We start from the raw sequence: 19,880 nt of genomic DNA on the forward strand, positions 1-19,880 counted from the left end.
AAAGAAAAAAAAACCGACTGTAAAAAATCATAGACATATTTGACTATATGGTAAAAATTGACTCCCCAGACTAGCAGAGGATTGCTGACAATTGCGTTTTTTCCTACATGACCTGAATGTAGCTTTGGCTTGCTCTGCTGCAACAATGGCCACTATCTGTCAGATATGGAGACCGGACCGGGGACGGTGCTTCAAAACCTCTGGAATTGTTATCGTTTTGTTTATGGACCTGGTCTTACAGTGTGTTAATGGTATGTGTATGTTACAGATTTCAACCAGCTTGTCTCGCGTTTATGGTTAGCTTACATTTGTTGTTGTCGTACTAGCTTCCTCCTTCCTAGCATTAACGTTAGCTAACTAGCCAGCGAGCTAAAGCTAGTGCACCTAGCTAGCTAGCTAGGCAGCTATGAAAACTTAGAGCTTATTGAACAGTTGTTTGTCTAATACAACAGGCATTTTGGTTAATTACATAACGTTGTTTTTATTTTTATTTTACAAGAAATGTCCCTAACGTTAGGCAGTTAACGTTAACGCCTCGCTAAAGTTAACGTTACTGTTGAGCATTAACGATAGCTAGCTAGCTAGCTTAGTTTAACGTTAACGCTAATTTAGATGTTTTATCAAAACAAAAAAATGCATTATTAATTACTAACACGTGTACTGGACTTTTTTTTAATTTATATTTAACCATACGTTGTTTGCGTCTCTGTCTCGTAACGTTACCCTAATGTACCAAACCTTAGTGGTGGTCATTGGGCTTCTTAAAGCTTAGTTAACGTTTAAAGATTTTCATTTAAATGAATGTCTGTTAAGTCACTAACTTTATCTATCCCTGAAGGACGGAACACAATGGTGATTGAGCCTATGGCCCACTAATGAAAGTATCGTAATATTATATATATCTTTGCAGTAACTGGGTGTCTGATGTGACATCTGTATTACAGTTTTCTTCCATTGTATACACACAAAAATGGAACTATTATTACAACTATTCAGAAAACTTGAAGCCCGACAACAAGACTCCAGACCTTTAGGGTGGGAATCACCACAGGGCCCACGATATATTATCACAATACAATCTTATTGCGATTTAATACATATTGTGATATTCTGCGATATATTGCAATTTATTACCTTTTTTTTCCAACCTCAAATTATGTCCCCAAAGAAAAACTTTGTCAACATCCGTTTTATCTAAAAAGATAAATTTTTCTGTTTGTTCATCTCACTTCAGTATTGATTGAAAAGCAATTTATTTTATTATTCTAGTACAAAAAAGTGAAATTTTCATGTGCAATTTATATAATACAAGATTTTTACATGGCGTCCACAGTATTGCCACGGAAAATATCGCCATATTATGCTGAATAGATTTCCCCCCCACCCCTAATATAAATAGTAACATAAAGGATCTGGGGGAGAAGGGTAATATTTTTAAAAACAAAACAAGTTCTTTTCTCGCAAATGTATGACTTTATAATCTCAGAATATGCACATTTTCTCATACAATTTCTTGTAAATTTACGACTTTAATTTCAGCTTCAGTTTTTTAATCTTGGAATATTACCGTGGCTCCGTTATTTTTTTTCTACAATGGCCTAATACCTCGTCATAGATAGCTGGTGCCACAGAGGGAAGCCGTTCATCTGCACACACAGTGCCATGACAGAGCTGGTTTAAAATTGGCAAAATATGTATTTAATTTAAGTGTGCGCTATATTTAGAATATTAATTCTTTACATTGCGGTCAGACAGGGAACTGAAGCCTTTATCTATGCTCTCTTCAAAGCCCCAAGTCTCCGTTGACGAAACAGTAATTTTACCTCATAGAAAATGGGAGTTGCTGTTCTACTGCTACCTTGATCGGTTAGTTGCTGGTCTACTGCTGGCCTCGATCAGTTAGTTTGTGTCATAGTGTGCCTTTCTTTAGAATTAAGCAAAATAAATACCCTGTGCTAGCTGCTAGTGTAGGCGAACGTTACCTGTGTTGCGTTTCTTAGCAAGCACCTCGGTATGTGCACGCAGCCAGCCAGCTAGGGCTGCTCCATTATGGCAAAAATCCTAATCGCGATTATTTTGGTCAATATTTAAATCACGATTATTTAACACGATTACTCATTGTCTTTTGGAAAGATGTTTCAATTATTGAACAAAAGAAACAGTGAAACAAATCAACAGTGAAAACACCTTGAACTGTGAAATTTCTGTGAAATACTTTTGCCGTTTAAACATGTTTAATTCATTCAGAACACAGGACAAAATAAGAGTTTACTTGCAAAATGTATTGTGCAAAATAATCTTTTTTTTTTTTTTTCTCGATTAATTTGTTTTCGTGATCATTAGGAGCCGAAATCGTAATCGCGATCAAAATTTAAATGAATTGCACAGCCCTACAGCTAGCGCAGGAGGGCCTATTTTATGGTGAACATGATTATTTATTAATAAAAATCTATTTAAATTGGAAAATTGACTATAGCTTTCATATTGCCATACTCATTGACATATGACCTTTTATAAAAACAAAGGCTAACGAGGGGCGTTGCGTCGTGCCGAACAACGCCCCTTAGTTGTGATATAATCCCAACATACCACGGCCCGTTGTGAGCTATTGCTTAGGTATTTCCACAATCAGCACATGTATTGTTCATAAACTTGGTTATCTGGTTGCTTGTCAGGGTACCTGAGCTCTCCTCACGTTGGCCAGGAGCCTCCGTACACCAGAGATGCCCAGCATGCACCTGTCATCACCAGTCCAGTGGTCCCTGCTGCAGCCTCAGGTAAACACATCAGTTATTAATCAGCATTAATCATATGGACTGTGACTGACTGAGTTTCTTTTACAATGAACACATTGTTTTTTAGCACATACCTACAAAGAACTACAGCGCTATTGAGAGTAGTAGATAACCTAAGTCTCTGATTAATTACATATGGTTTCATATTTGAAATCATACATACAAGCATTTTCCTACATGAGAGGTGCTACAGAATAGCAAGGAATTCCTCAAGGAATATATAGCCTAAGATTATTAACTGCAAATCTATCTATCTATCTATCTATCTATCTATCTATCTATCTATCTATCTATCGAGAGAGAGAGAACCTCTGTAATATAACAGTTATCTTTCTAAAAACTTAATTTCTCTATGTTATAACATACAAACAAGACCAGAGAAACAATGTCTTATTCAGGTAGGATTGGTCAGCTTTCAAATGCCTCTTTATATTTTAGGTTTTCCACCTTATAAAATATTCTTTCTTAGCATGTTCACTTCAAAGATAATATTGCTCTCGTGTTGTCTAGGCCTCGAAGAGTTAATTTCTTTTCAACAGAGCAACAACAGTTTTTCTTTTTCTTTTGCTGGCCAGCAGGCAGCTATAATGGGGCAATCAGGAGTGAATGGCCTTGCTCAATGATTCTTTGTTGGTCTTTTTGTGGAGGGCAGTGTTAGTCATTTACCTCCCACAGCCTTATTTTCTTAATTTGGTAAGATATTTAGAAGGATGCAGTTACAAGTGTATTCTCAGACCCGTTCATGATCCCAGACATAAAGTCATAAAATGAACTTTCACCAAAACTTGATGACATGAGGTTGATTATTCTGGCCAGAAATTAAAAGGAAAAACGTCATGTTTTCCACTCTGCAGTGTCTCCCGCAGATGCAGAGAGCTACGCTTCCAGGTGTCCTAGTGGGGGTTTGTGTAGTCGCCTGCCAGCTGATTGCATGCACTGCAATTACCAACACAACTGCACCTACAGGAAACCAGCTTCCTTCACTTGTAAACCCAAAAAAGGAGTTCACTGTATTGTGAGTAGGAGTTCATCTTGTGATAGTTCTATTCTGCATAAAGGTAGAGGAAGGGTGTGTCATGTTTAGCTCATTGATAAAAGGGGAAATGAAAAAATGGCTTATAATGTCATGTTGTGCTTATAGCATTTGTGTCAGCTATGAAACAGAAACACAAACACGTGATCTAAATGTTGCTTGACAAAAGTCACCAAGCCGTCTGTGTGAAGGTTACGAAGACGGAAGGGGAGGACAGAGTTGTTGTGCCTTTAAGCCGGCAGTGGAGGTATTCACAGAGCCGTAACTAGAGCTGGGCAATATATCGATATTATATCAATATTATATCGATATCGTGATATGAGACTAGATATCGTCTTAGATTTTGGATATCGTAATATGGCATAAGTGTTGTCTTTTCCTGGTTTTAAAGGCTGCATTACAGTAAAGTGATGTACTTTTCTGAACTTATCAGACTGTTGTAACTGTTCTATTAGTTGCCTTTACCCACTTAGTCATCCACATTACTGATGATTATTTATAAAAAAAAATCTCATTGTGTAAATATTTTGTGAACTTACCAATAGTCAACAAAATATCGTGATATTTGATTTTCTCCATATTGCCCAGCCCTAGCTGTAACGGCGTTGAACGCACGCCTGTGTGAAAGGGACAGCCGGCATAGCGGGGCCGCATTCAGTACGATGCGCGAGACGACCCACTGGCAGGTCAAAAAAGTGACAGAGCAGCGTTTTGAGTAGCCAAAGTTATTAATAACTTACAAAAAGACATTGAGGTCCACCTTCTCTTCCACTCGCTCTCTGCCTCTCTCAAACACACGCGCTCGGATGCTGCGGCACTGCGACCATCTCTGTCCTTCTCTCTACTGACAATTGTGCTACTATAATGAATAAAGTTGGCGATTTGTGGGTCCGGTTGGGTTTGCGTGGTTGATTAACAGTGCGGTTTGGCTCACACACACTAGACGCTGTTGTGTTACACATCATGCCACTGTTGCTCCCGGAAGGCCGGCATGCTATGTGAAAGCACACACTGGGCAGCATTATGCCACCTTTGCTTGGTTCTGTGTGAATCAACAAAGTGGGCATTACGGCAGACCTTTATTGTGGCTGTATTGCGTAATCTCTTTGCGAAAGGGAATAGTGATTTTAAGAAACGGCTGTGGTGCTTTAATTTGGTAATGTATGTGTTTTGACTACCTGTTTCTTTGTATTTGTAGGGAGAATCGGGTCAGCAGCAAACCAACTTCTCTCTCTCCATCACCTGTCAGTTCTGCTGGCAGCTGGACCCGTCTCAGTACCGCTGCTCAAACTCTAACAACTGTATGACGGTTTCCTGCCCACGCAAGCGCTACAACGCCACCTGTGACGTGTTAGACCATGTACATTGTTTAGGTATGATAACGGCACTGCTGTAAAGCCTGCTCGGTTTCTTTACCTTCAGTGGGGTAACTGTGTCTCAGTCAGGCACTGTAGACCGGAGAAAGTGAGGGTTTACAGATTTTCTCACCTAGGTAAAATTTACAAAATGACCCTTTTACCTAGAACAATAATGTGAATTGTTAGCCATTTGCCCTTAAGTTTCCTATGTAGGGTTAGGCTGTCTGTTAGGTGATTAGAAATGTGATCTAAAAATAATACTTTCGAGTAAATATATATATATATATATATATATATATATATATATATACTGTATCTGTCAATATAGCTATGTATCATACAACAGCAGTATGTGAACATCCCCAAAGAAGTATTTTTAATGTGTTTGCCACCAGCTGCCTGGTCACTTGTAAAACTAGATGTATTAATTATTGTATTAACCCTCATGTTGTCCTCGGGTCAAATTTAACCCATTTTCAAAGTTTTTTTATATCAGAAAATATGGCACATCAGTAAGGCGCCGATAATGTAAAGAAAATGAAGAAAAAGAAACACGACAAAACGTTAAAAAAGCAACAACAAAATGATTAAATAAATAGTCAAAACTGCAAAAAAAAAGCAACAAAAACATAAAAAATAAGCACCCATAACATTGAAAAAGTGACAAAAACATTGGGAAAAAGCTGAAAAAAATGTCAGAAAAAGCAATTAAAATGTTGAAAAAAGTGACCAAAACAATGGGGTAAAATACAAAACTTTGAAAAAAGTGACTGAAACATTAAGATAGGGACAACAAAAGTGTTTTTTTTCATGGTTGAAGGGAAGACAACACAAGGGTTAAAATATTTAGTGCATATGGCCTCATTGGGTACATGCTTGCTCAATATAGGAACCCAAATGAAAACCCAAAACACAATTTGTCAGGAAAACTAATGTCAAATGTTTTGAAATGGTTTCTACATATATTGTAAATGTGCTGATGGAAATGTGTTTTCAGTCATTAGCTTTCCTGAAATATTATTGTGGTTTCTTAATTTGTTCGGGAAATGTTTTGAACATCAGGTCCACCATCTGTGTTCACCGACTGTCTTTTTCTTCCGTAGGTAAAAGACATTTCCACAAACGTTTATTTTGTAACTGGACAGGTGGATACAAATGGTCAACGGCCTTAGCACTCAGGTAAACCCGCCACCAGTATCACACAAGTTCTAACCAGCTTAGATGCTGGAAACATTCGACAAAAATGGATTTGAATCAGGATGTGTGACCTAATAGCATTTTGACTCTGTTGTGTGTTTTCTCTCGTGTCTTTCTGTAGCATCACGCTCGGTGGTTTTGGGGCTGATCGGTTTTACCTGGGCCAGTGGAGAGAGGGCCTGGGCAAACTGTTCAGCTTTGGAGGCCTGGGCATTTGGACTTTGATAGATGTTCTTCTGATAGGGGTGGGTTATGTGGGACCTGCTGACGGTTCTCTTTACATCTGAAGCAAAGCTCCGGAGAGATGGCCGGATGGTTTGTGCCCTCTTTCCCTTCACACCGCTTCACTCTCAAAGATGGAAGATCTGAGGTGCTGTGTTCTCGGAATGATTGCCCGCCCAATCTTGCTGTGCAACACGTCCTCATCCCATCTGTTGACAGGCAGGATGTGTTTTCGTCAGTGACTCTACCCACACAACCATCAGATCAATCCCAATCATTCTGCGTCCGTCTCCTATTGAGATTCTGCAGATGGATCTGCAGGGGGATGAAGAGCTAGTCATTATGTCTGTCTGGTTGGTTTGACTTAACTGGTGGTTAGGCTCTGCCGTGCTGATATATAGACAGGTTTGGTTTCCTGTGGAGCGGTGCTTTCACAGACATCCTGCCACCTTGGAGCCGTGTGTTGCTCCTTCCTTATTGCACAGCTGTTTATAGTGACACCAGACACAATAGACGAGCTGAAAAGTAGTAGTTATGTCCTGAAAGAAAGCATGATGCAGAAAGGAATTTGTGCTAGTATTTTGATTCACAGTTGGTCTTGTGGATGTGTTCCACGGTTATTTTACACATTCTTTTTTTTCCCCACTACATTGAGTCAGTCCACAACTGTAAGAATATCGCCTTAAGAGCGAGATAAATAATACCATTGCTTAAATCAAATGTTGGAAATCTTGTTGATAACGTCCACATGTTGTAAAACTAAATACAAAAGAGCTATTGTATCTTCAAACAGCAACTGGAACTGGTCGAGAACCGGAAAGAAGTGCAGACGCGTGAACTCTTAATTTATGTCATCATCACTTACTGCAACATGTAGTCATATTTTTTGGAAACGCAGAGATAATAATCTCTAATGGTGTATGTTTGTACGTGATTGATATTGAAACACTTTGAATGTGTTGCACTAGAAACTGCTGTTACTTGTGGTTTCCCCGTGTTGGAGATATTGGAGATATCCCGTGCATTCAAGCTAGTATTTTTCCTCACTCATCATTCTGCTCATTTGTAAAAAGAATTCTGTGTAAGATCTTTGCTTGAGACCGTGTGTGGCACAAATGTGCTCGCCCTTCACTTCATGTGAATATGTTTTCTGTTTTCAGTGTCAGGTAATTTGAATGTTTTGAACACTGTAAATGACGTTTTTTTTAAGTTATGTAAATAAAATTGTGGAATACTATATGTGGTTATCGAATTGTACTTGTAGTACTAACAGGTTGTCAGTGGATATACAAGAACCACAGCTTAACATTTTCATTCACTTGTTTTAATGGTAGCATTTAATGGGGAAATGCTCCAGTGCACAATTTGGTCAGGTTTTTGCAAAAAGAGAACTGGATTTTGAAGGCATAAGAAAGCGTGACCAAGCCATCAGTTGGTGAGACGAGGCACAATTTTGACTAGCAATTTTATGTTGAAAAGCCACATACTGAAAGCTAAGACATTTCAATTCTAAAATTCAGATTAGCAGAATTTAAATTACTTTCTTTTGTTAATTTGCAATAGGCAAGCAGCATTGTTTCCATAGTTCCACAATCATCTTTTTTTTTTTTTCTGACCTGCTCAATACTTTAATAAGAGGTCAGCATCATCTCAGTATGGGACGTGAGCAGGACAAAGGGCCATTAGCCTGGGCCATCTATTTGAATGCTGTTCTCCTCACAGCCTCTGATTGGAATCCTCTATTATTAGCTGAGGTCATTTTCACAGATGTCTGTGCTTTTCCTCACATTAAACACAGAGTTGTGCCAGAAGCCTGTGTTACCCACAGGCGTATGACAGAAAGAGGGGGGGTCAGGAGGGTGACCTAGTGGCTGAGGAACACTCCCTAAACTGTTTAAGGGCTTTTGAGCAAGGCACTGAATTGACAGAGGCAGGGGTTAAACATTAACAGAGTGACAGGCAGTCAGGAAATCTGTTTTGTCAAGTTTTTACATTAAGTATTTCATTCAACAAATCATGTAGATATCTCTGTCCACAGGTTACGTAATGTGAGGGTTAAAAAAATCATTTCCTTTCTAGTAAGTTCTTGGTGTTTGTGTTGACTTTTCTGATAGGCTGCTTTGCCGAGACTGTTGTAAATTTACTCCACCCTTATTCTAGTTCCTCAAATTTGTCACCACCCACTCACAGCCACTACAGCTCCCTCCCACAGACTGATGCAAGCGTGTGTCATATTCTCTTGAGTTGGAATGTGAAATGCTCACCTATATTCTGCAAGAAGAAAATTGTTCTTCACCTTTTGGAAACCTGTAATTTAAATATTGAGAGTGTTGCTGCCAACTGCCTCAGCATGACGTCAGCTGTCTGAATCATACTGTGTGGTTATGTGTATTCTATTACCTGTCACTGGGTATAGCATTTAAATCATACATCATTATTATATGGTACATGCATTTTAAACTGATAAATAATAATAAGATGATGGACTACTTTAGTATAACATAAAGCTGAATGTACAATGACATTAAATCAACTAACTTCTACAATACTGCTCTCAAACACAGAGCTGGACAATCTCTGGAGTAAATGACATGCATGAAATAGCAGTTTATTCATACATCAATGGCTAATGCCCAATTACAAATAATGGCCAAAGTGGTATTTTTTGCTGCGAGTAATGGTAATTATATAGAACTTCGTCTTGTGAGAATAATAAGTTAATTTTGTGGTACTTATCCCAAACAGTCATTATTCAGTTATTGGGAGTTGAGCCAAAATGTTGTCTGTCGAAGGCAGACAAAGTCACGACTTCCTGATTTTTAATTGCTAATCATGCAAAAAGGAGAACAAATGTTTATTCATCCCTCTCTTATGCAATACCACTTAGTCCCATTGCAGCTCTGGATGTTGGAGCATCGGTTCTGACCCTCTCTATCCAGCGCTGCCTAACAGTGTGTGGACTCCCATTCAATTCACTCCTACATGAGATAACATCTTGAACAAAAAGTGTGTAACAGAACGCTGCTGCATCCACTTGAAATCAAAAAATCTAATAAGTCTGCAAGCATCCAACTGTCATGACAGAAATCATAGTGCCTGTAAATGTATTCACCTCCCTTGGGCATTTTTGTTTTGTAACACAACATTGACCCACAATGGAGTTTTTTTGTTGACAGTAATTAGCAGAGAGGACCATTTAATTAGTGAAAACAGAGCTCTACAATGTCATCTAAATTAGAACAATTGATTGCGTATGTGCTTACGCCCTTTGCTATGACATGCAAATCATCACAAGTGCAGCCAGTACGGTTTTTAAAAGGCATATTATATTTGAGTGGAGATCACTTGTGTGTAATCAAGAAATGACAAGCAATTTTAAGATCAATACACCTGTATCTGAGAAGTTCAACAGCTGGTTAGTCATTTTCAGGGCAAAAAACCCCAAAGAAACATGTTTGTGAAAATGCTATTGAAAAGTACCAACCTGGGGAAGGATATTAGAAAATTTGACTAAATATCCTCAAAAGCTGTCCTAAAAAAACTAAATGTTTGTGTGGGAAGATTATTAGTGAACAGCCACCAAGAGGTCTATGGACACTGAAGAAGCCGCAGGGTTCTGGTTCTGGCTCACATCTGGACGAGTGTTTGCCAAAAGGCATGGTCACCATACATCATACATACTAAATTCTATGCATATCAAATACTGCACATAAGCAGAAACACAACGCCCTGCAGCATATAGCCTGGTTGCAGCATCATGCTGTGGGGATGCTCCTCTGCAACAGGCCCCAGAACAGTGGTCCCAAAGTGGGGTCTGTGGACAGTCAGCAAAAAGGGGAATCCTTTATTTTCACTATAATTCCACTCATAAGTAACACAATGATAGAATGTATGACCATTTTGGTCATGGGTTTTATACACTTTCTGTAATAAAACGTGTAAAAGCAAAAATCCTGAGGGGGACACTGGGATGAAATGGGGGTCCGTGGTCTAATTTAGGAGTTCTTTTTTTTTTGAGGGGGGGGGGCATTTTAGGCCTTTATTCCATAGGGCAGCTGAAGACAGGAAAGGGTGAAAGAGAGGGTAAATGACATGCGGCAAAGAGCCACAGGTCAGAATAGAACCTGCAGCCGCTGCGGCTAGGCCTGAGACTGTACATGTGGCGCATGCTCATCCAGCTGAGCTACCCAGGTGCCCAGTTCAGGGGTTCTTGATGTGAAAAAGTTTGGGAACCGCTGCCCTAGAAGGCTTATGAAAGGAAAGGTTAATCTGAATGCAACAAAATACTTACTTTCCCGCAAAACAACCACAAACACAAAGCTAGACAGGAATGTACTGTATTCAAAACAACAATTCTGTCCAATTCAGAATCCAAACCTCTATCCAACCACAAATTGAAAATTGCTGTTCCGTCTCTATGCAACGTGACAGAGCTTGGACAATGGATGTGCATATCCATCCACGCAAAGCTGCAATTGCTGTCAAAAAGGTCCCTCTGCTACATATTGACTGGAGGTGGTAAATACTGCTAACGGTTTAGTTTGCGTTATATATTTATAGTCAATCTGGATCATTTGTAAATATGACTGTTTTCCTGTTGATCGGTGTCAAAAAAAGCCAAATTAAATCCACCACTTTCAACATTGTATAACTAAAACATGAAAAGTCAAGGGGTGAATGTCTTGGCAGTGCAAATTCGAAGATACAGGCAAGTGGGATGAATTACTTGTGCAACTGATCTACTCCAACATTTTGTCAATGTTATGTTTGTGGATGGTTGATATCTTATAATCCATCATCTCTTATCCTCCCATCTGTGCAATCCATTTAAAAAACACCAGTGTGCCAATTCTGCTTGCCAAGTGACGAACTGCTTCTGCAGTCTTGGCACAGCAACAATATCTCACTTAAATCTTTCTTACATATTGAAATATAAAATAGGATTGGACCATTGTTTGGTCATACTATCATGAACCACCCACCAAAATGTGCCACAAACAAAAGAGAAAGTCAGACTAATTGCAATTTTAGTGATTTATTTGTACAATAGGAATCGCACTGTACAAATACCCCAGTTCAGATGTATAGGCAAGAACATAAGAGCATTTTTTTTTTCTGCCTGACCTGAACATCCCTCAAACCTCACTGTGAGCTTAGACCGATGGAAACAGATGCCAAGAAACAAATAAAAATAAAGCTAAAACAATAAATAAAGCAGCTACCTGTCAAACTAATTAACATTTACAGGGAGAGAAGAGAACCTTCCCAACTAAGTGCCAAAGCATACTGAAAATACTGAAATTAAGAAAAGGCAAAATAAAAACTAAAAAAGTATCATTTCCAGAATTTAACTGTCCAACCTTTATGGCCGTGGAGCGATTATGGCCTCAGTTTAAATAATATGTAAACAAATTGGAACTCACAGTAGACAAACACAGAAAAAGGCATATGGGGATATTTCTATCAAGTCCATGTGCCTATGCCACTTACACGACTTACACATTTATACACCATCCACGTACAATGCTGTGAGCTTTTACACACAAGACAGGACACTTCAATTAAAAAAAAAAAAAAGTGGAATTCCCTCTCCAACCCACCCCATGTAGAACAAGTTTAGACAGCAATGGCGGCAACATGGTCCATTTCAAAGCAATATCAATTAACATTCACTCAAATTTCCATTAGTAAATCACTAATGTTACCATGGTAACTCAAAACATTGTATAAAAATATAACAAAACACTGAAAACTGATGCACTCAACAAAAATATATCTACACAGTCTCAAATGTGGGGTGGGGACTGGGCGACACGGCCGAGAACAGCTCAAATTTCCAATACATCATTTTTTTTCCTGGGGGATAAGGAGTGCCTAAGAATGCTCCACATATCAAGTCTGAGTAGCAGCACTCTTTCCCCTCTCCGCAACAGAAACACAGTGAAAGCCGCGGGTTCCGTCAGGACCCCTTGGCAGCCTCATTACGCCTGGCGGCAGGCCGTCGGCATTTTGGATCTTTCTACCCAGCATCGGGCTGCCCACGGGACTGCTCTCCTGAGACGCCACCTGCTTGCGCCGCTGAACCCACGGGCTCCCTGAAGGGGTGAGGCTACTGTCTGAGGAGTAGTCTGCCCAGCGACGCCCAGCCTCAGGGCTCAGTCTGCCCTCGCTGGCTAAGGGAGACTTGTGGGAATGCGGAGATTTGCGCTGAGGACAGGGGCTGGCACGGGGGCTAGACCAGGGACTGTTACGCGGAGACATACCAGGACTAAGGTGATTGTTCTGGATGTTGATGCCTGCAGTGGTGGGGCTGAGCTTGTTGCAGGACTGGGACTTTCTGGCCAGCCTAGGGGATGTAGGGTTGCTCTCAGTGTCTGAGGAGCTGCAGGCCGAGTCGTCCCCGTGGTACTGAAGCTCTCGTACTCTGCTGTTGAGTGAGCGACTTTTGCGCATCCCTCCTTCTTCACGCGGTCGTTCTTTCGGTACCTTCTTCTTGGGCGGCTTGGTGCCAATCAGGACTACTTTCAACCCCAGCGAACCGGCCCCTCCGTCCTCACTCCCCACAGCTTCATTGGCTTTGACAGCCGCCTCCACCTCCTCAAACTCCACAATCGCACACTCCTCAGTGCCCAGCTGAGTGTAGCGGCCGCTCAGCCTCTTCAGGTCAGCCGGCAGATCCTTCCCGGGCTTCAGGACTCTTACAGAGGCGATGGCGCCGTACGCTCCGAACTCCTTCAGCAACAGCTTCATCAGCTGCTCCTGCTGAGTGGCTCCTCCCTCACTGCCTCCATTATCCTTAGCGAGAGCTGCCAGCTCTGGCCAGCTCTGCAAATCACTTAACAGCAGCATGCGGCTAGGCAACGACTCACTGGCAAAGACTGGCACTGCAGATTTGCGCCGCACCTTACGCCCCTCATCGTTCAGCTCAAGTATCTTTGAGTGTCTCAGAGCATAAGCAGTTGTTCTCCAGTCACGAGTCAGGTGTTTCACCTGCAAAAAACAATGCTTGCGTTACATGGGTGGGATGCCAAGTTTAAGAGGGCCATCTCATAACAATTACTTGATTTATTGATCCGTAAAACTGCTTCTCAGAGAGTTATGAAGCTTTAGTTAAGAGAATTGGTTAAACAATAACTTAAGCCTGTCAGCAAGGTCGATCAGCAGTGTGTACTGCCTTCCTTTCAGTCATACTTCCTGAAATCAATAATTGTACCAAACATCCTGGCTTCACTGCATTACCCAATTCACTGTATAATTTGCTCAGGTTTAAAATGCATCACCTCAGTGTCATTAAGCTCATATGTGAATCCTTGTTTATATTATAAATGAGCAATGCATGGGAACTCACATCACTTGTGGCATAAACAAATAAAAAAAAAAAAAAACCAACAACCCAGCAAATCTGCATGCATAGGCCTAATGTAGCACCAGCTGTTGTGAATCAATGTGAGAATATAATTGCATCCCCAACAGCTAGTCATGTTGACACTAGAAACATCAGTCATTGCTATTTAAATTCACACGAGCCTGTACGTCATTGGAAATTAAAAATGGAAAAAGCTTTACACAGGTTCCCATTTTAACCTTCTTCTCAGCCTTGCTTTACCTTAATTTGTACATTTTGGCAGTGTTACAATATCTAGTATGTAGAATGTGGCTAAACATTTTAATTGAGTTGACCATCAGCTCAGGGATATTGAAGGGACAGTTTAGATTTCTTTAACTTGGGTTGCATGAGGTACTTATCCATAGTCAGTGTGTTACGTACAGTAGATGGCAGTTGGCACACCCCCAGTTTGGAGAAGCAGGCAGCAGTACCAGCACGGAAGATAAGCAATGTACTGCTGTGAACGGGGCAGCCAAAAAAAAAAACACTTAAAAAAAAGGCCCACTGTAAAATGTTTATATAAAAAATATATTTAAAAATATTTTCACCACTTTACCTTGCCATCAAACGGCCCATTCCCACGAGTAACTGAAGCTGTTCTATAGCCTACATCTATGCTTTCTTGAAAGCCACCAGACTACTTTAACAAAAACAGTCATTTTACCTTGTACTGTTGCTGGTCTATCACTGCCTTGATCGGTTAGTTAGTTTTTGTTATTGTGCGACGGTGAATCCAAACTAAACCTTTAAAAATACCAAAGTCACACCATAACACTAACTAACCAGTCGAGGGAGCGGTAGGCCAGCAACTCCCGTGTTCTGCGGGGAAAAATTAACCATTTTTGTTAAAAAGGAGTCTGGTGGCTTTGTAGAGAGCATAGATGGATATAACAGCTTTAACTCCCCATCAGAAAGGGCTGTCTGATGGCAAGGTAAAGTGGTGAAAATGATTTTTTCTTAAGGTGGGCCCCCTTGTTCTTTTTAGTTGGCTAAAATACATTAAGCTGCTGCCGTCCACAGCAGTGCATTGCTTAGCTTCCGTTTCAAGACTCCAAACTGCGGGCGTAGGTAAAACACTGACTATGGATAAGTACCTCCTACAACCCCATTTGAAAAAAGTCTGAACTATCCCTTTAACATATAACAAAAGCACATAATGAGTCACCTTTGGGCTAGTACTACTAGTACTATAGCATGTGGTATGTACACTATGCATTAGCCAATAATAGCAAAGGCACTGTGTGTAATTTCCAGCCTTATCAGGACAAGTAATTCCAGTTATTTACTGTGTTTCCAGACAATACCTCTGTTCCAAAGTGCTTTGCAGCCACGGTTACCTTTTTGAACGAAGTGAGCAACTTGACGCTGACAAACCCCAGTTTGTTGCGTCTGACATGTTTGAGCAGAAAGGCATCATGCTCCAGGTTCTCATCGGACAGGTAGTACTCAATCTGAGCAACTAACTTCTGGATGAGCTCGGAATCTGGGGGCTGCCAGCTCTCCTCCTCCAACTCCCCTCCACTGGTCCCGGCACCGCTGTGTGTGGGAAGACAACATGCATCATGGTCAGCAGAGAAACTTCTCTGGTACATCACTGAAACAGAAGAATGCTTCATATCCTAAACTGTTCACATCTCTGCAACCGTTAGACATTTCACCTTCATTAATACGTTAAGCCAGTGGCTCACAAGTTGTTGCCAGTAATTCTGCCATTTCCCTCTGCAATTTTCCTCGCAGCAGTTGACAAGCTGCGTCTTCAGCCATAGTCCCCACGCCTCAGTGCCAGACCTCAACACCCGTGCCCCACCAATCCTGAAACTGCCAAGACCTCTCCATCTGTAGGGCGTAGAGTCACAGGCTCTCCCTCCCACGCAGAATATGGTGGCTCACCAAATCAACTTCACACCAATAACTGGTACCAAAACTGCATAGCTGAGGCTTTTAGGCACAATATGATTTCAGTCAGACGCCTGAACGTAACTGTGAAGAAGCACAGTCAGGTAGCCTTGTAGATTTAAGAGTGAGGGTCTGAATGAAATTTTGTGGATGACTCATCACCTCCTCCCTTCCTTTTCCTCCCATGCACACCCTCAAGTCAACATCTTCGCAGCCGGCTGACCACACAGCTGGCACAAGCCCACTGCTTCCGCAACTGGCACGCGCAGGAAGAAAACCACAAGTTGAGTTTTTAGAAGAGAAAACTGTCACTGTCAACACATACAAGATCATTTAAATATGTGAACTAAAGTTAATACAGCAGAAACCTAAGGGATACTGGATACATCTTTTTATTTTTTATAGGCTGTGAATGAAGTTCACTTTCAAGTCACTTTTAGGTAGTGCATTGAAATCTCTGAAGGAATTTTGCAGGAAAATTAGATTTAACAGCCTAAAAACAATTGACAATCTGCGCTTTCCTCTATCAGTTCCAAACATATCAGATGTTTAGTGATCTTAAAATACATTCTGTGTGGAAAAAACGGGTCACAAAGCACCGGTCTGTACAAGTGTGACAGCAGCTCTTTATGCCAGAGAGTCATTAAGGTGTGACCCACAGGCGAACTGAAAGGATTGGTTTGGACTGAGCAATTTATTTTCCCCCTTGGCCTTTTTAATCACTGACTCATTCTTTGCGCATGCAGTCCGAGTAGGGAACATAGGCTATAGGCCAGAGGATAAAAATAGCAGGTCATGACGCAAGGGAATTAGATTAAAGTGAAGGTGCCATTCTTTATCTCTAAGGTGTCTGGCTGCACAGTACTGGTGCTGCCTACAGGTGGTTAAACACTTCCCCACCACTCCACCTGGGAGATGGCAATAATATCCCACAAGTAGAGGTGTGAGGATTTACAACTCCCAATTGGGAGTCGATTGTGTTCCTCGCACATTGTGATGTTGTTCCCCGTCTTTTGTTGTCACTGTCATACAGGGCGTTATAGACCCTAGTTCCATTTATGCAGCATATTTCTACAATTTTTTTTTCAGTGAAACAAAACAATCCCAACTGTACCCACGCTGCATGTGCTGGGAGCCCACCCACTGAAGTTACGGGCCAATCCGACGCAGAAAAAGGCTACCTGTACTGTTCCACTGTCCTCGACATCAGGAAAACGTTTCATTCACTCTCCAACCTTACTGAACCTAGTCTGCAGGGGAATACACTTCACTCAGTCATTTTAAATTGTTTTTATGAAAAGTCTGTCAAGGCCAGGGAAACAGTTTTTGTTTACCAAATGATGAAGAGCCTAATTGACTTAAATTTACAGTTAACCTGTTGTTACCACACAGGCATCACTAAGACAATTGACTTAGAGTAGCAAATAACTCAAACCTTGATTTGTCATGTCTTCCGAATTCGTCCTCACTACAGCTGCCTCCGAGGAAGTCAATATTATTGGATGACAGCTCCTCGGGCTCCTCGTCCTCCGCCGCTTGAATGGCCACTGTTATCGTCACCGTCCCCATCTCCTGAGTGTGCTGATCCACGGTGATTACCTCATCGATGCCGTGCACCACTGACGCAACGAAGACGCACTCCGCTGGATTCGGGCTCCCCACGGACCCACTCATGTTCCTCGAACAAGTCAAGGTGCTCCCCCCTGCTCCCTTATCTTCCACGGTTGTAGCAGCAGCAGCAGCAGCAGCAGCAGCGCCTCCCTGGAAGCTTTTAATCTCGCTTGACTCGAAGGCACAGACAGGATACGGGGCGCGTAAAGCTGCTCGACGCTTCTCCGGGCACCAGTGATGGCGGAGTAAGACCCAAGGGGCTCCGAAGACGCGCTCCACGGCTCGCCAAAGACCCCCGATCCAGATCCGACCCGACAGAGGGCCCTGAGGAGAAGAGGGGCTTGTAGCAGCCAGCGAGACGCAGCCTGGACCTGGTGAGACCGACGGACTGGAGCCTCCTTGGGCTTCTACTGCTGCTGCTGCTAGTGCTGCTACTTCCTCATATGCAAGAGGCTTTCTGCTTTTGAAACGTGCTCTGGGATTGGGCCGTGGCAGCGTCTCTTCGCACTCATTCCCAACCCACAAGCAAAAACTGACACAAAGCCAAGAGGGAGGCAAGAGGAAGGAGAGGCAGCGCATGAAGGCGTTCACCAAGGCGTGCATATTCCTCTCTCTTTTTTCATACACAGATTTTGTAGGCCTACACACAGACAGTGGTGTCTTTTGATGTGAAGACACGAACGCCCGTTTACGTGGCCCTAAGTAGGTGAGCGAATTCACGTGTTCCTCTCTAATTGGGGAATTGCCCGTGTCAAGGACGACCCTTTGTCTAACCCCGCTAATTGGATAATAGGCTCTCAGCGTCTGGTTGCACGCATTTATAAGGCATGTGGTGTAAGTGCCTGAAGGAAAGGAAACACAATAACGTAGCAGATATTTATGGAATTAATTGAAATCAGAGATTTGCAAAATGATACCATTAAACGCCTGCATTTTTTAAATAGTAATGAGTGCCCCCCCCCCCCCCCTTACCCATCAAAGAAATTACAAAATCAATAAAGTTTTAACAAAATTGTATTCCATTTTTTGTATTGTATTAATTAAACGGTTCTGTCATATTTCCTGTTGTATTAACCTCCCAACAAAATGGTCTACATTCTGTTTTAAAGTCTTCCTCAAACTACCAGAAAAAGTTCAGAAACACACATGATATTATGTTTTACGAAACAAATTGTCAAAATGTAAGTGGCTTATTGACCCCCAACAAAATCCCAGAGATGTGACCATTGTCTTTAATGGTAGCTGCTGCTCTTGGCCTACAGGACCAGTGAAACCTCACTAAAATAAAAGTAAACTATGATTATTTTTATTATTATTATTATTATTATTATTATTTTGTCTTAGAGATCTACTGGGACCTCCAAAAGTAGGCATGGGGGCCCACAGTTCATTTCCAGGTTCACTGGTTTCAATGATGGTGATTTGTAGCACAAAAAGCGTAGGTGCTCCGTGAGAGCATTATTATTACAGTCATCTAAATGTGTCTCTGCATGCTGTACCTCGAGTCCATTTCCGTAGCTTGTTGTTGGCCTCCATCCTGATAGCCCTGTAAATCACCCACACCAATGTTGTTGGCTGTTGCCTGCTCTGCATGAAATATCTTTACTCCTCCCAACTGGCAAGCCACGCTCACAGCTGGTGGGCAGTCTGACTCATTCTCTGCACCACATGCCATACAGTGCTCCAGTTTATGTACAATGCAACATGGAGGGGGGGGGGGAATAGATTGAGAATAAGTGTGAGAAAGAGGGAGAAAGGGGTGAGGAAAAATAATCTGAGCCATTCAGTTTATGATTGAGGATTTATTTCCCCAGAAGAAGTGACAGAGTCTGCCAGTAGGATGATTTCAACTGTTTCCAATTCAAATAAGCACATTTTCTAGAATCTTTATTTATTTTATTTTTTTGTAAAGATTATTTTTTGGGCATTTTAGGCCTTTAATAGACAGGACAGCTGAAGATATGAAAGGGAAGAGAGAGGGAATGACATGCAACAAAGGGATGCAAGTCGGAGTCGAACCTGCGGCTGCTGCGTCGAGGAGTAAACCTCTATATATGGGCGCCTGCACTACCAACTGAGCTATCACCCTAAAATCTTTTCTTATTCCGACTTGTTTAATTACATTTACGCCAATTTCTAGAAAATTCCTGAACCAACAGAATAAAATGGTTGTGAAACTGTGAGACAAACTGTCCAGGAAGTGATGCCAGGATGGCATTGTTAATAAGCACCTGTAGGTTGTGTTGCAGATCACTTCCTCTTTTCAGGCATGGTTGTCCCAGTTTGACGTAGATGGCCTCCTTTAGGCCTCTTTCAACCACAATGTGTACAAAACAATTCACAAAAATGTGTATTGAAAGATGTGTCTGTTATTTTGTTCA

At 41.5% G+C, this 19,880-nt stretch overlaps 2 protein-coding genes and 1 long non-coding RNA gene across 3 annotated transcripts; 1 reads left to right on the top strand and 2 right to left on the bottom strand.

The window, feature by feature from the left end:
- Positions 1-2: 2 nt before the first annotated feature.
- On the top strand, positions 3-7,842 carry tm2d3 (TM2 domain containing 3). Its single transcript, XM_031281556.2, has 6 exons — positions 3-251; positions 2,676-2,777; positions 3,650-3,810; positions 5,027-5,201; positions 6,290-6,365; positions 6,505-7,842. Exons 1-6 carry the CDS (start codon positions 146-148, stop codon positions 6,668-6,670), a joined length of 786 nt encoding a protein of 261 aa, XP_031137416.1. The 5' UTR covers positions 3-145; the 3' UTR covers positions 6,671-7,842.
- A 3,782-nt stretch (positions 7,843-11,624) lies between these two features.
- On the bottom strand, positions 11,625-18,235 carry larp6a (La ribonucleoprotein 6, translational regulator a). Its single transcript, XM_031281557.2, has 3 exons — positions 17,324-18,235; positions 15,330-15,528; positions 11,625-13,595 (listed from the first exon to the last, which is right to left on the bottom strand). Exons 1-3 carry the CDS (start codon positions 18,100-18,102, stop codon positions 12,498-12,500), a joined length of 2,076 nt encoding a protein of 691 aa, XP_031137417.2. The 5' UTR covers positions 18,103-18,235; the 3' UTR covers positions 11,625-12,497.
- On the bottom strand, positions 14,971-15,323 carry LOC116037609. Its single transcript, XR_004101899.2, has 2 exons — positions 15,158-15,323; positions 14,971-15,123 (listed from the first exon to the last, which is right to left on the bottom strand). It is a non-coding gene; the product is annotated as an uncharacterized LOC116037609 (long non-coding RNA).
- Positions 18,236-19,880: the final 1,645 nt, after the last annotated feature.

The sequence above is a fragment of the Sander lucioperca genome, chromosome 3 (genome assembly GCF_008315115.2).
Source record: "Sander lucioperca isolate FBNREF2018 chromosome 3, SLUC_FBN_1.2, whole genome shotgun sequence".
NCBI classification, from domain to species: Eukaryota; Metazoa; Chordata; class Actinopteri; order Perciformes; family Percidae; genus Sander; species Sander lucioperca.

Bases quoted from the DNA above. Each gene is read 5' to 3' on its own strand.
- tm2d3 (XM_031281556.2), top strand. From the start codon at position 146: ATGGCCACTATCTGTCAGATATGGAGACCGGACCGGGGACGGTGCTTC. The intron at 252-2,675 runs GTATGTGTATGT...GTTGCTTGTCAG, and splicing joins GGTCTTACAGTGTGTTAATG to GGTACCTGAGCTCTCCTCAC. The intron at 2,778-3,649 runs GTAAACACATCA...TCCACTCTGCAG, and splicing joins GGTCCCTGCTGCAGCCTCAG to TGTCTCCCGCAGATGCAGAG.
- larp6a (XM_031281557.2), bottom strand. From the start codon at position 18,102: ATGCACGCCTTGGTGAACGCCTTCATGCGCTGCCTCTCCTTCCTCTTG. The intron at 15,529-17,323 runs GTTTGAGTTATT...TCCCACACACAG, and splicing joins GGAAGACATGACAAATCAAG to CGGTGCCGGGACCAGTGGAG. The intron at 13,596-15,329 runs GTAACCGTGGCT...TGTTTTTTGCAG, and splicing joins TGCTCACTTCGTTCAAAAAG to GTGAAACACCTGACTCGTGA.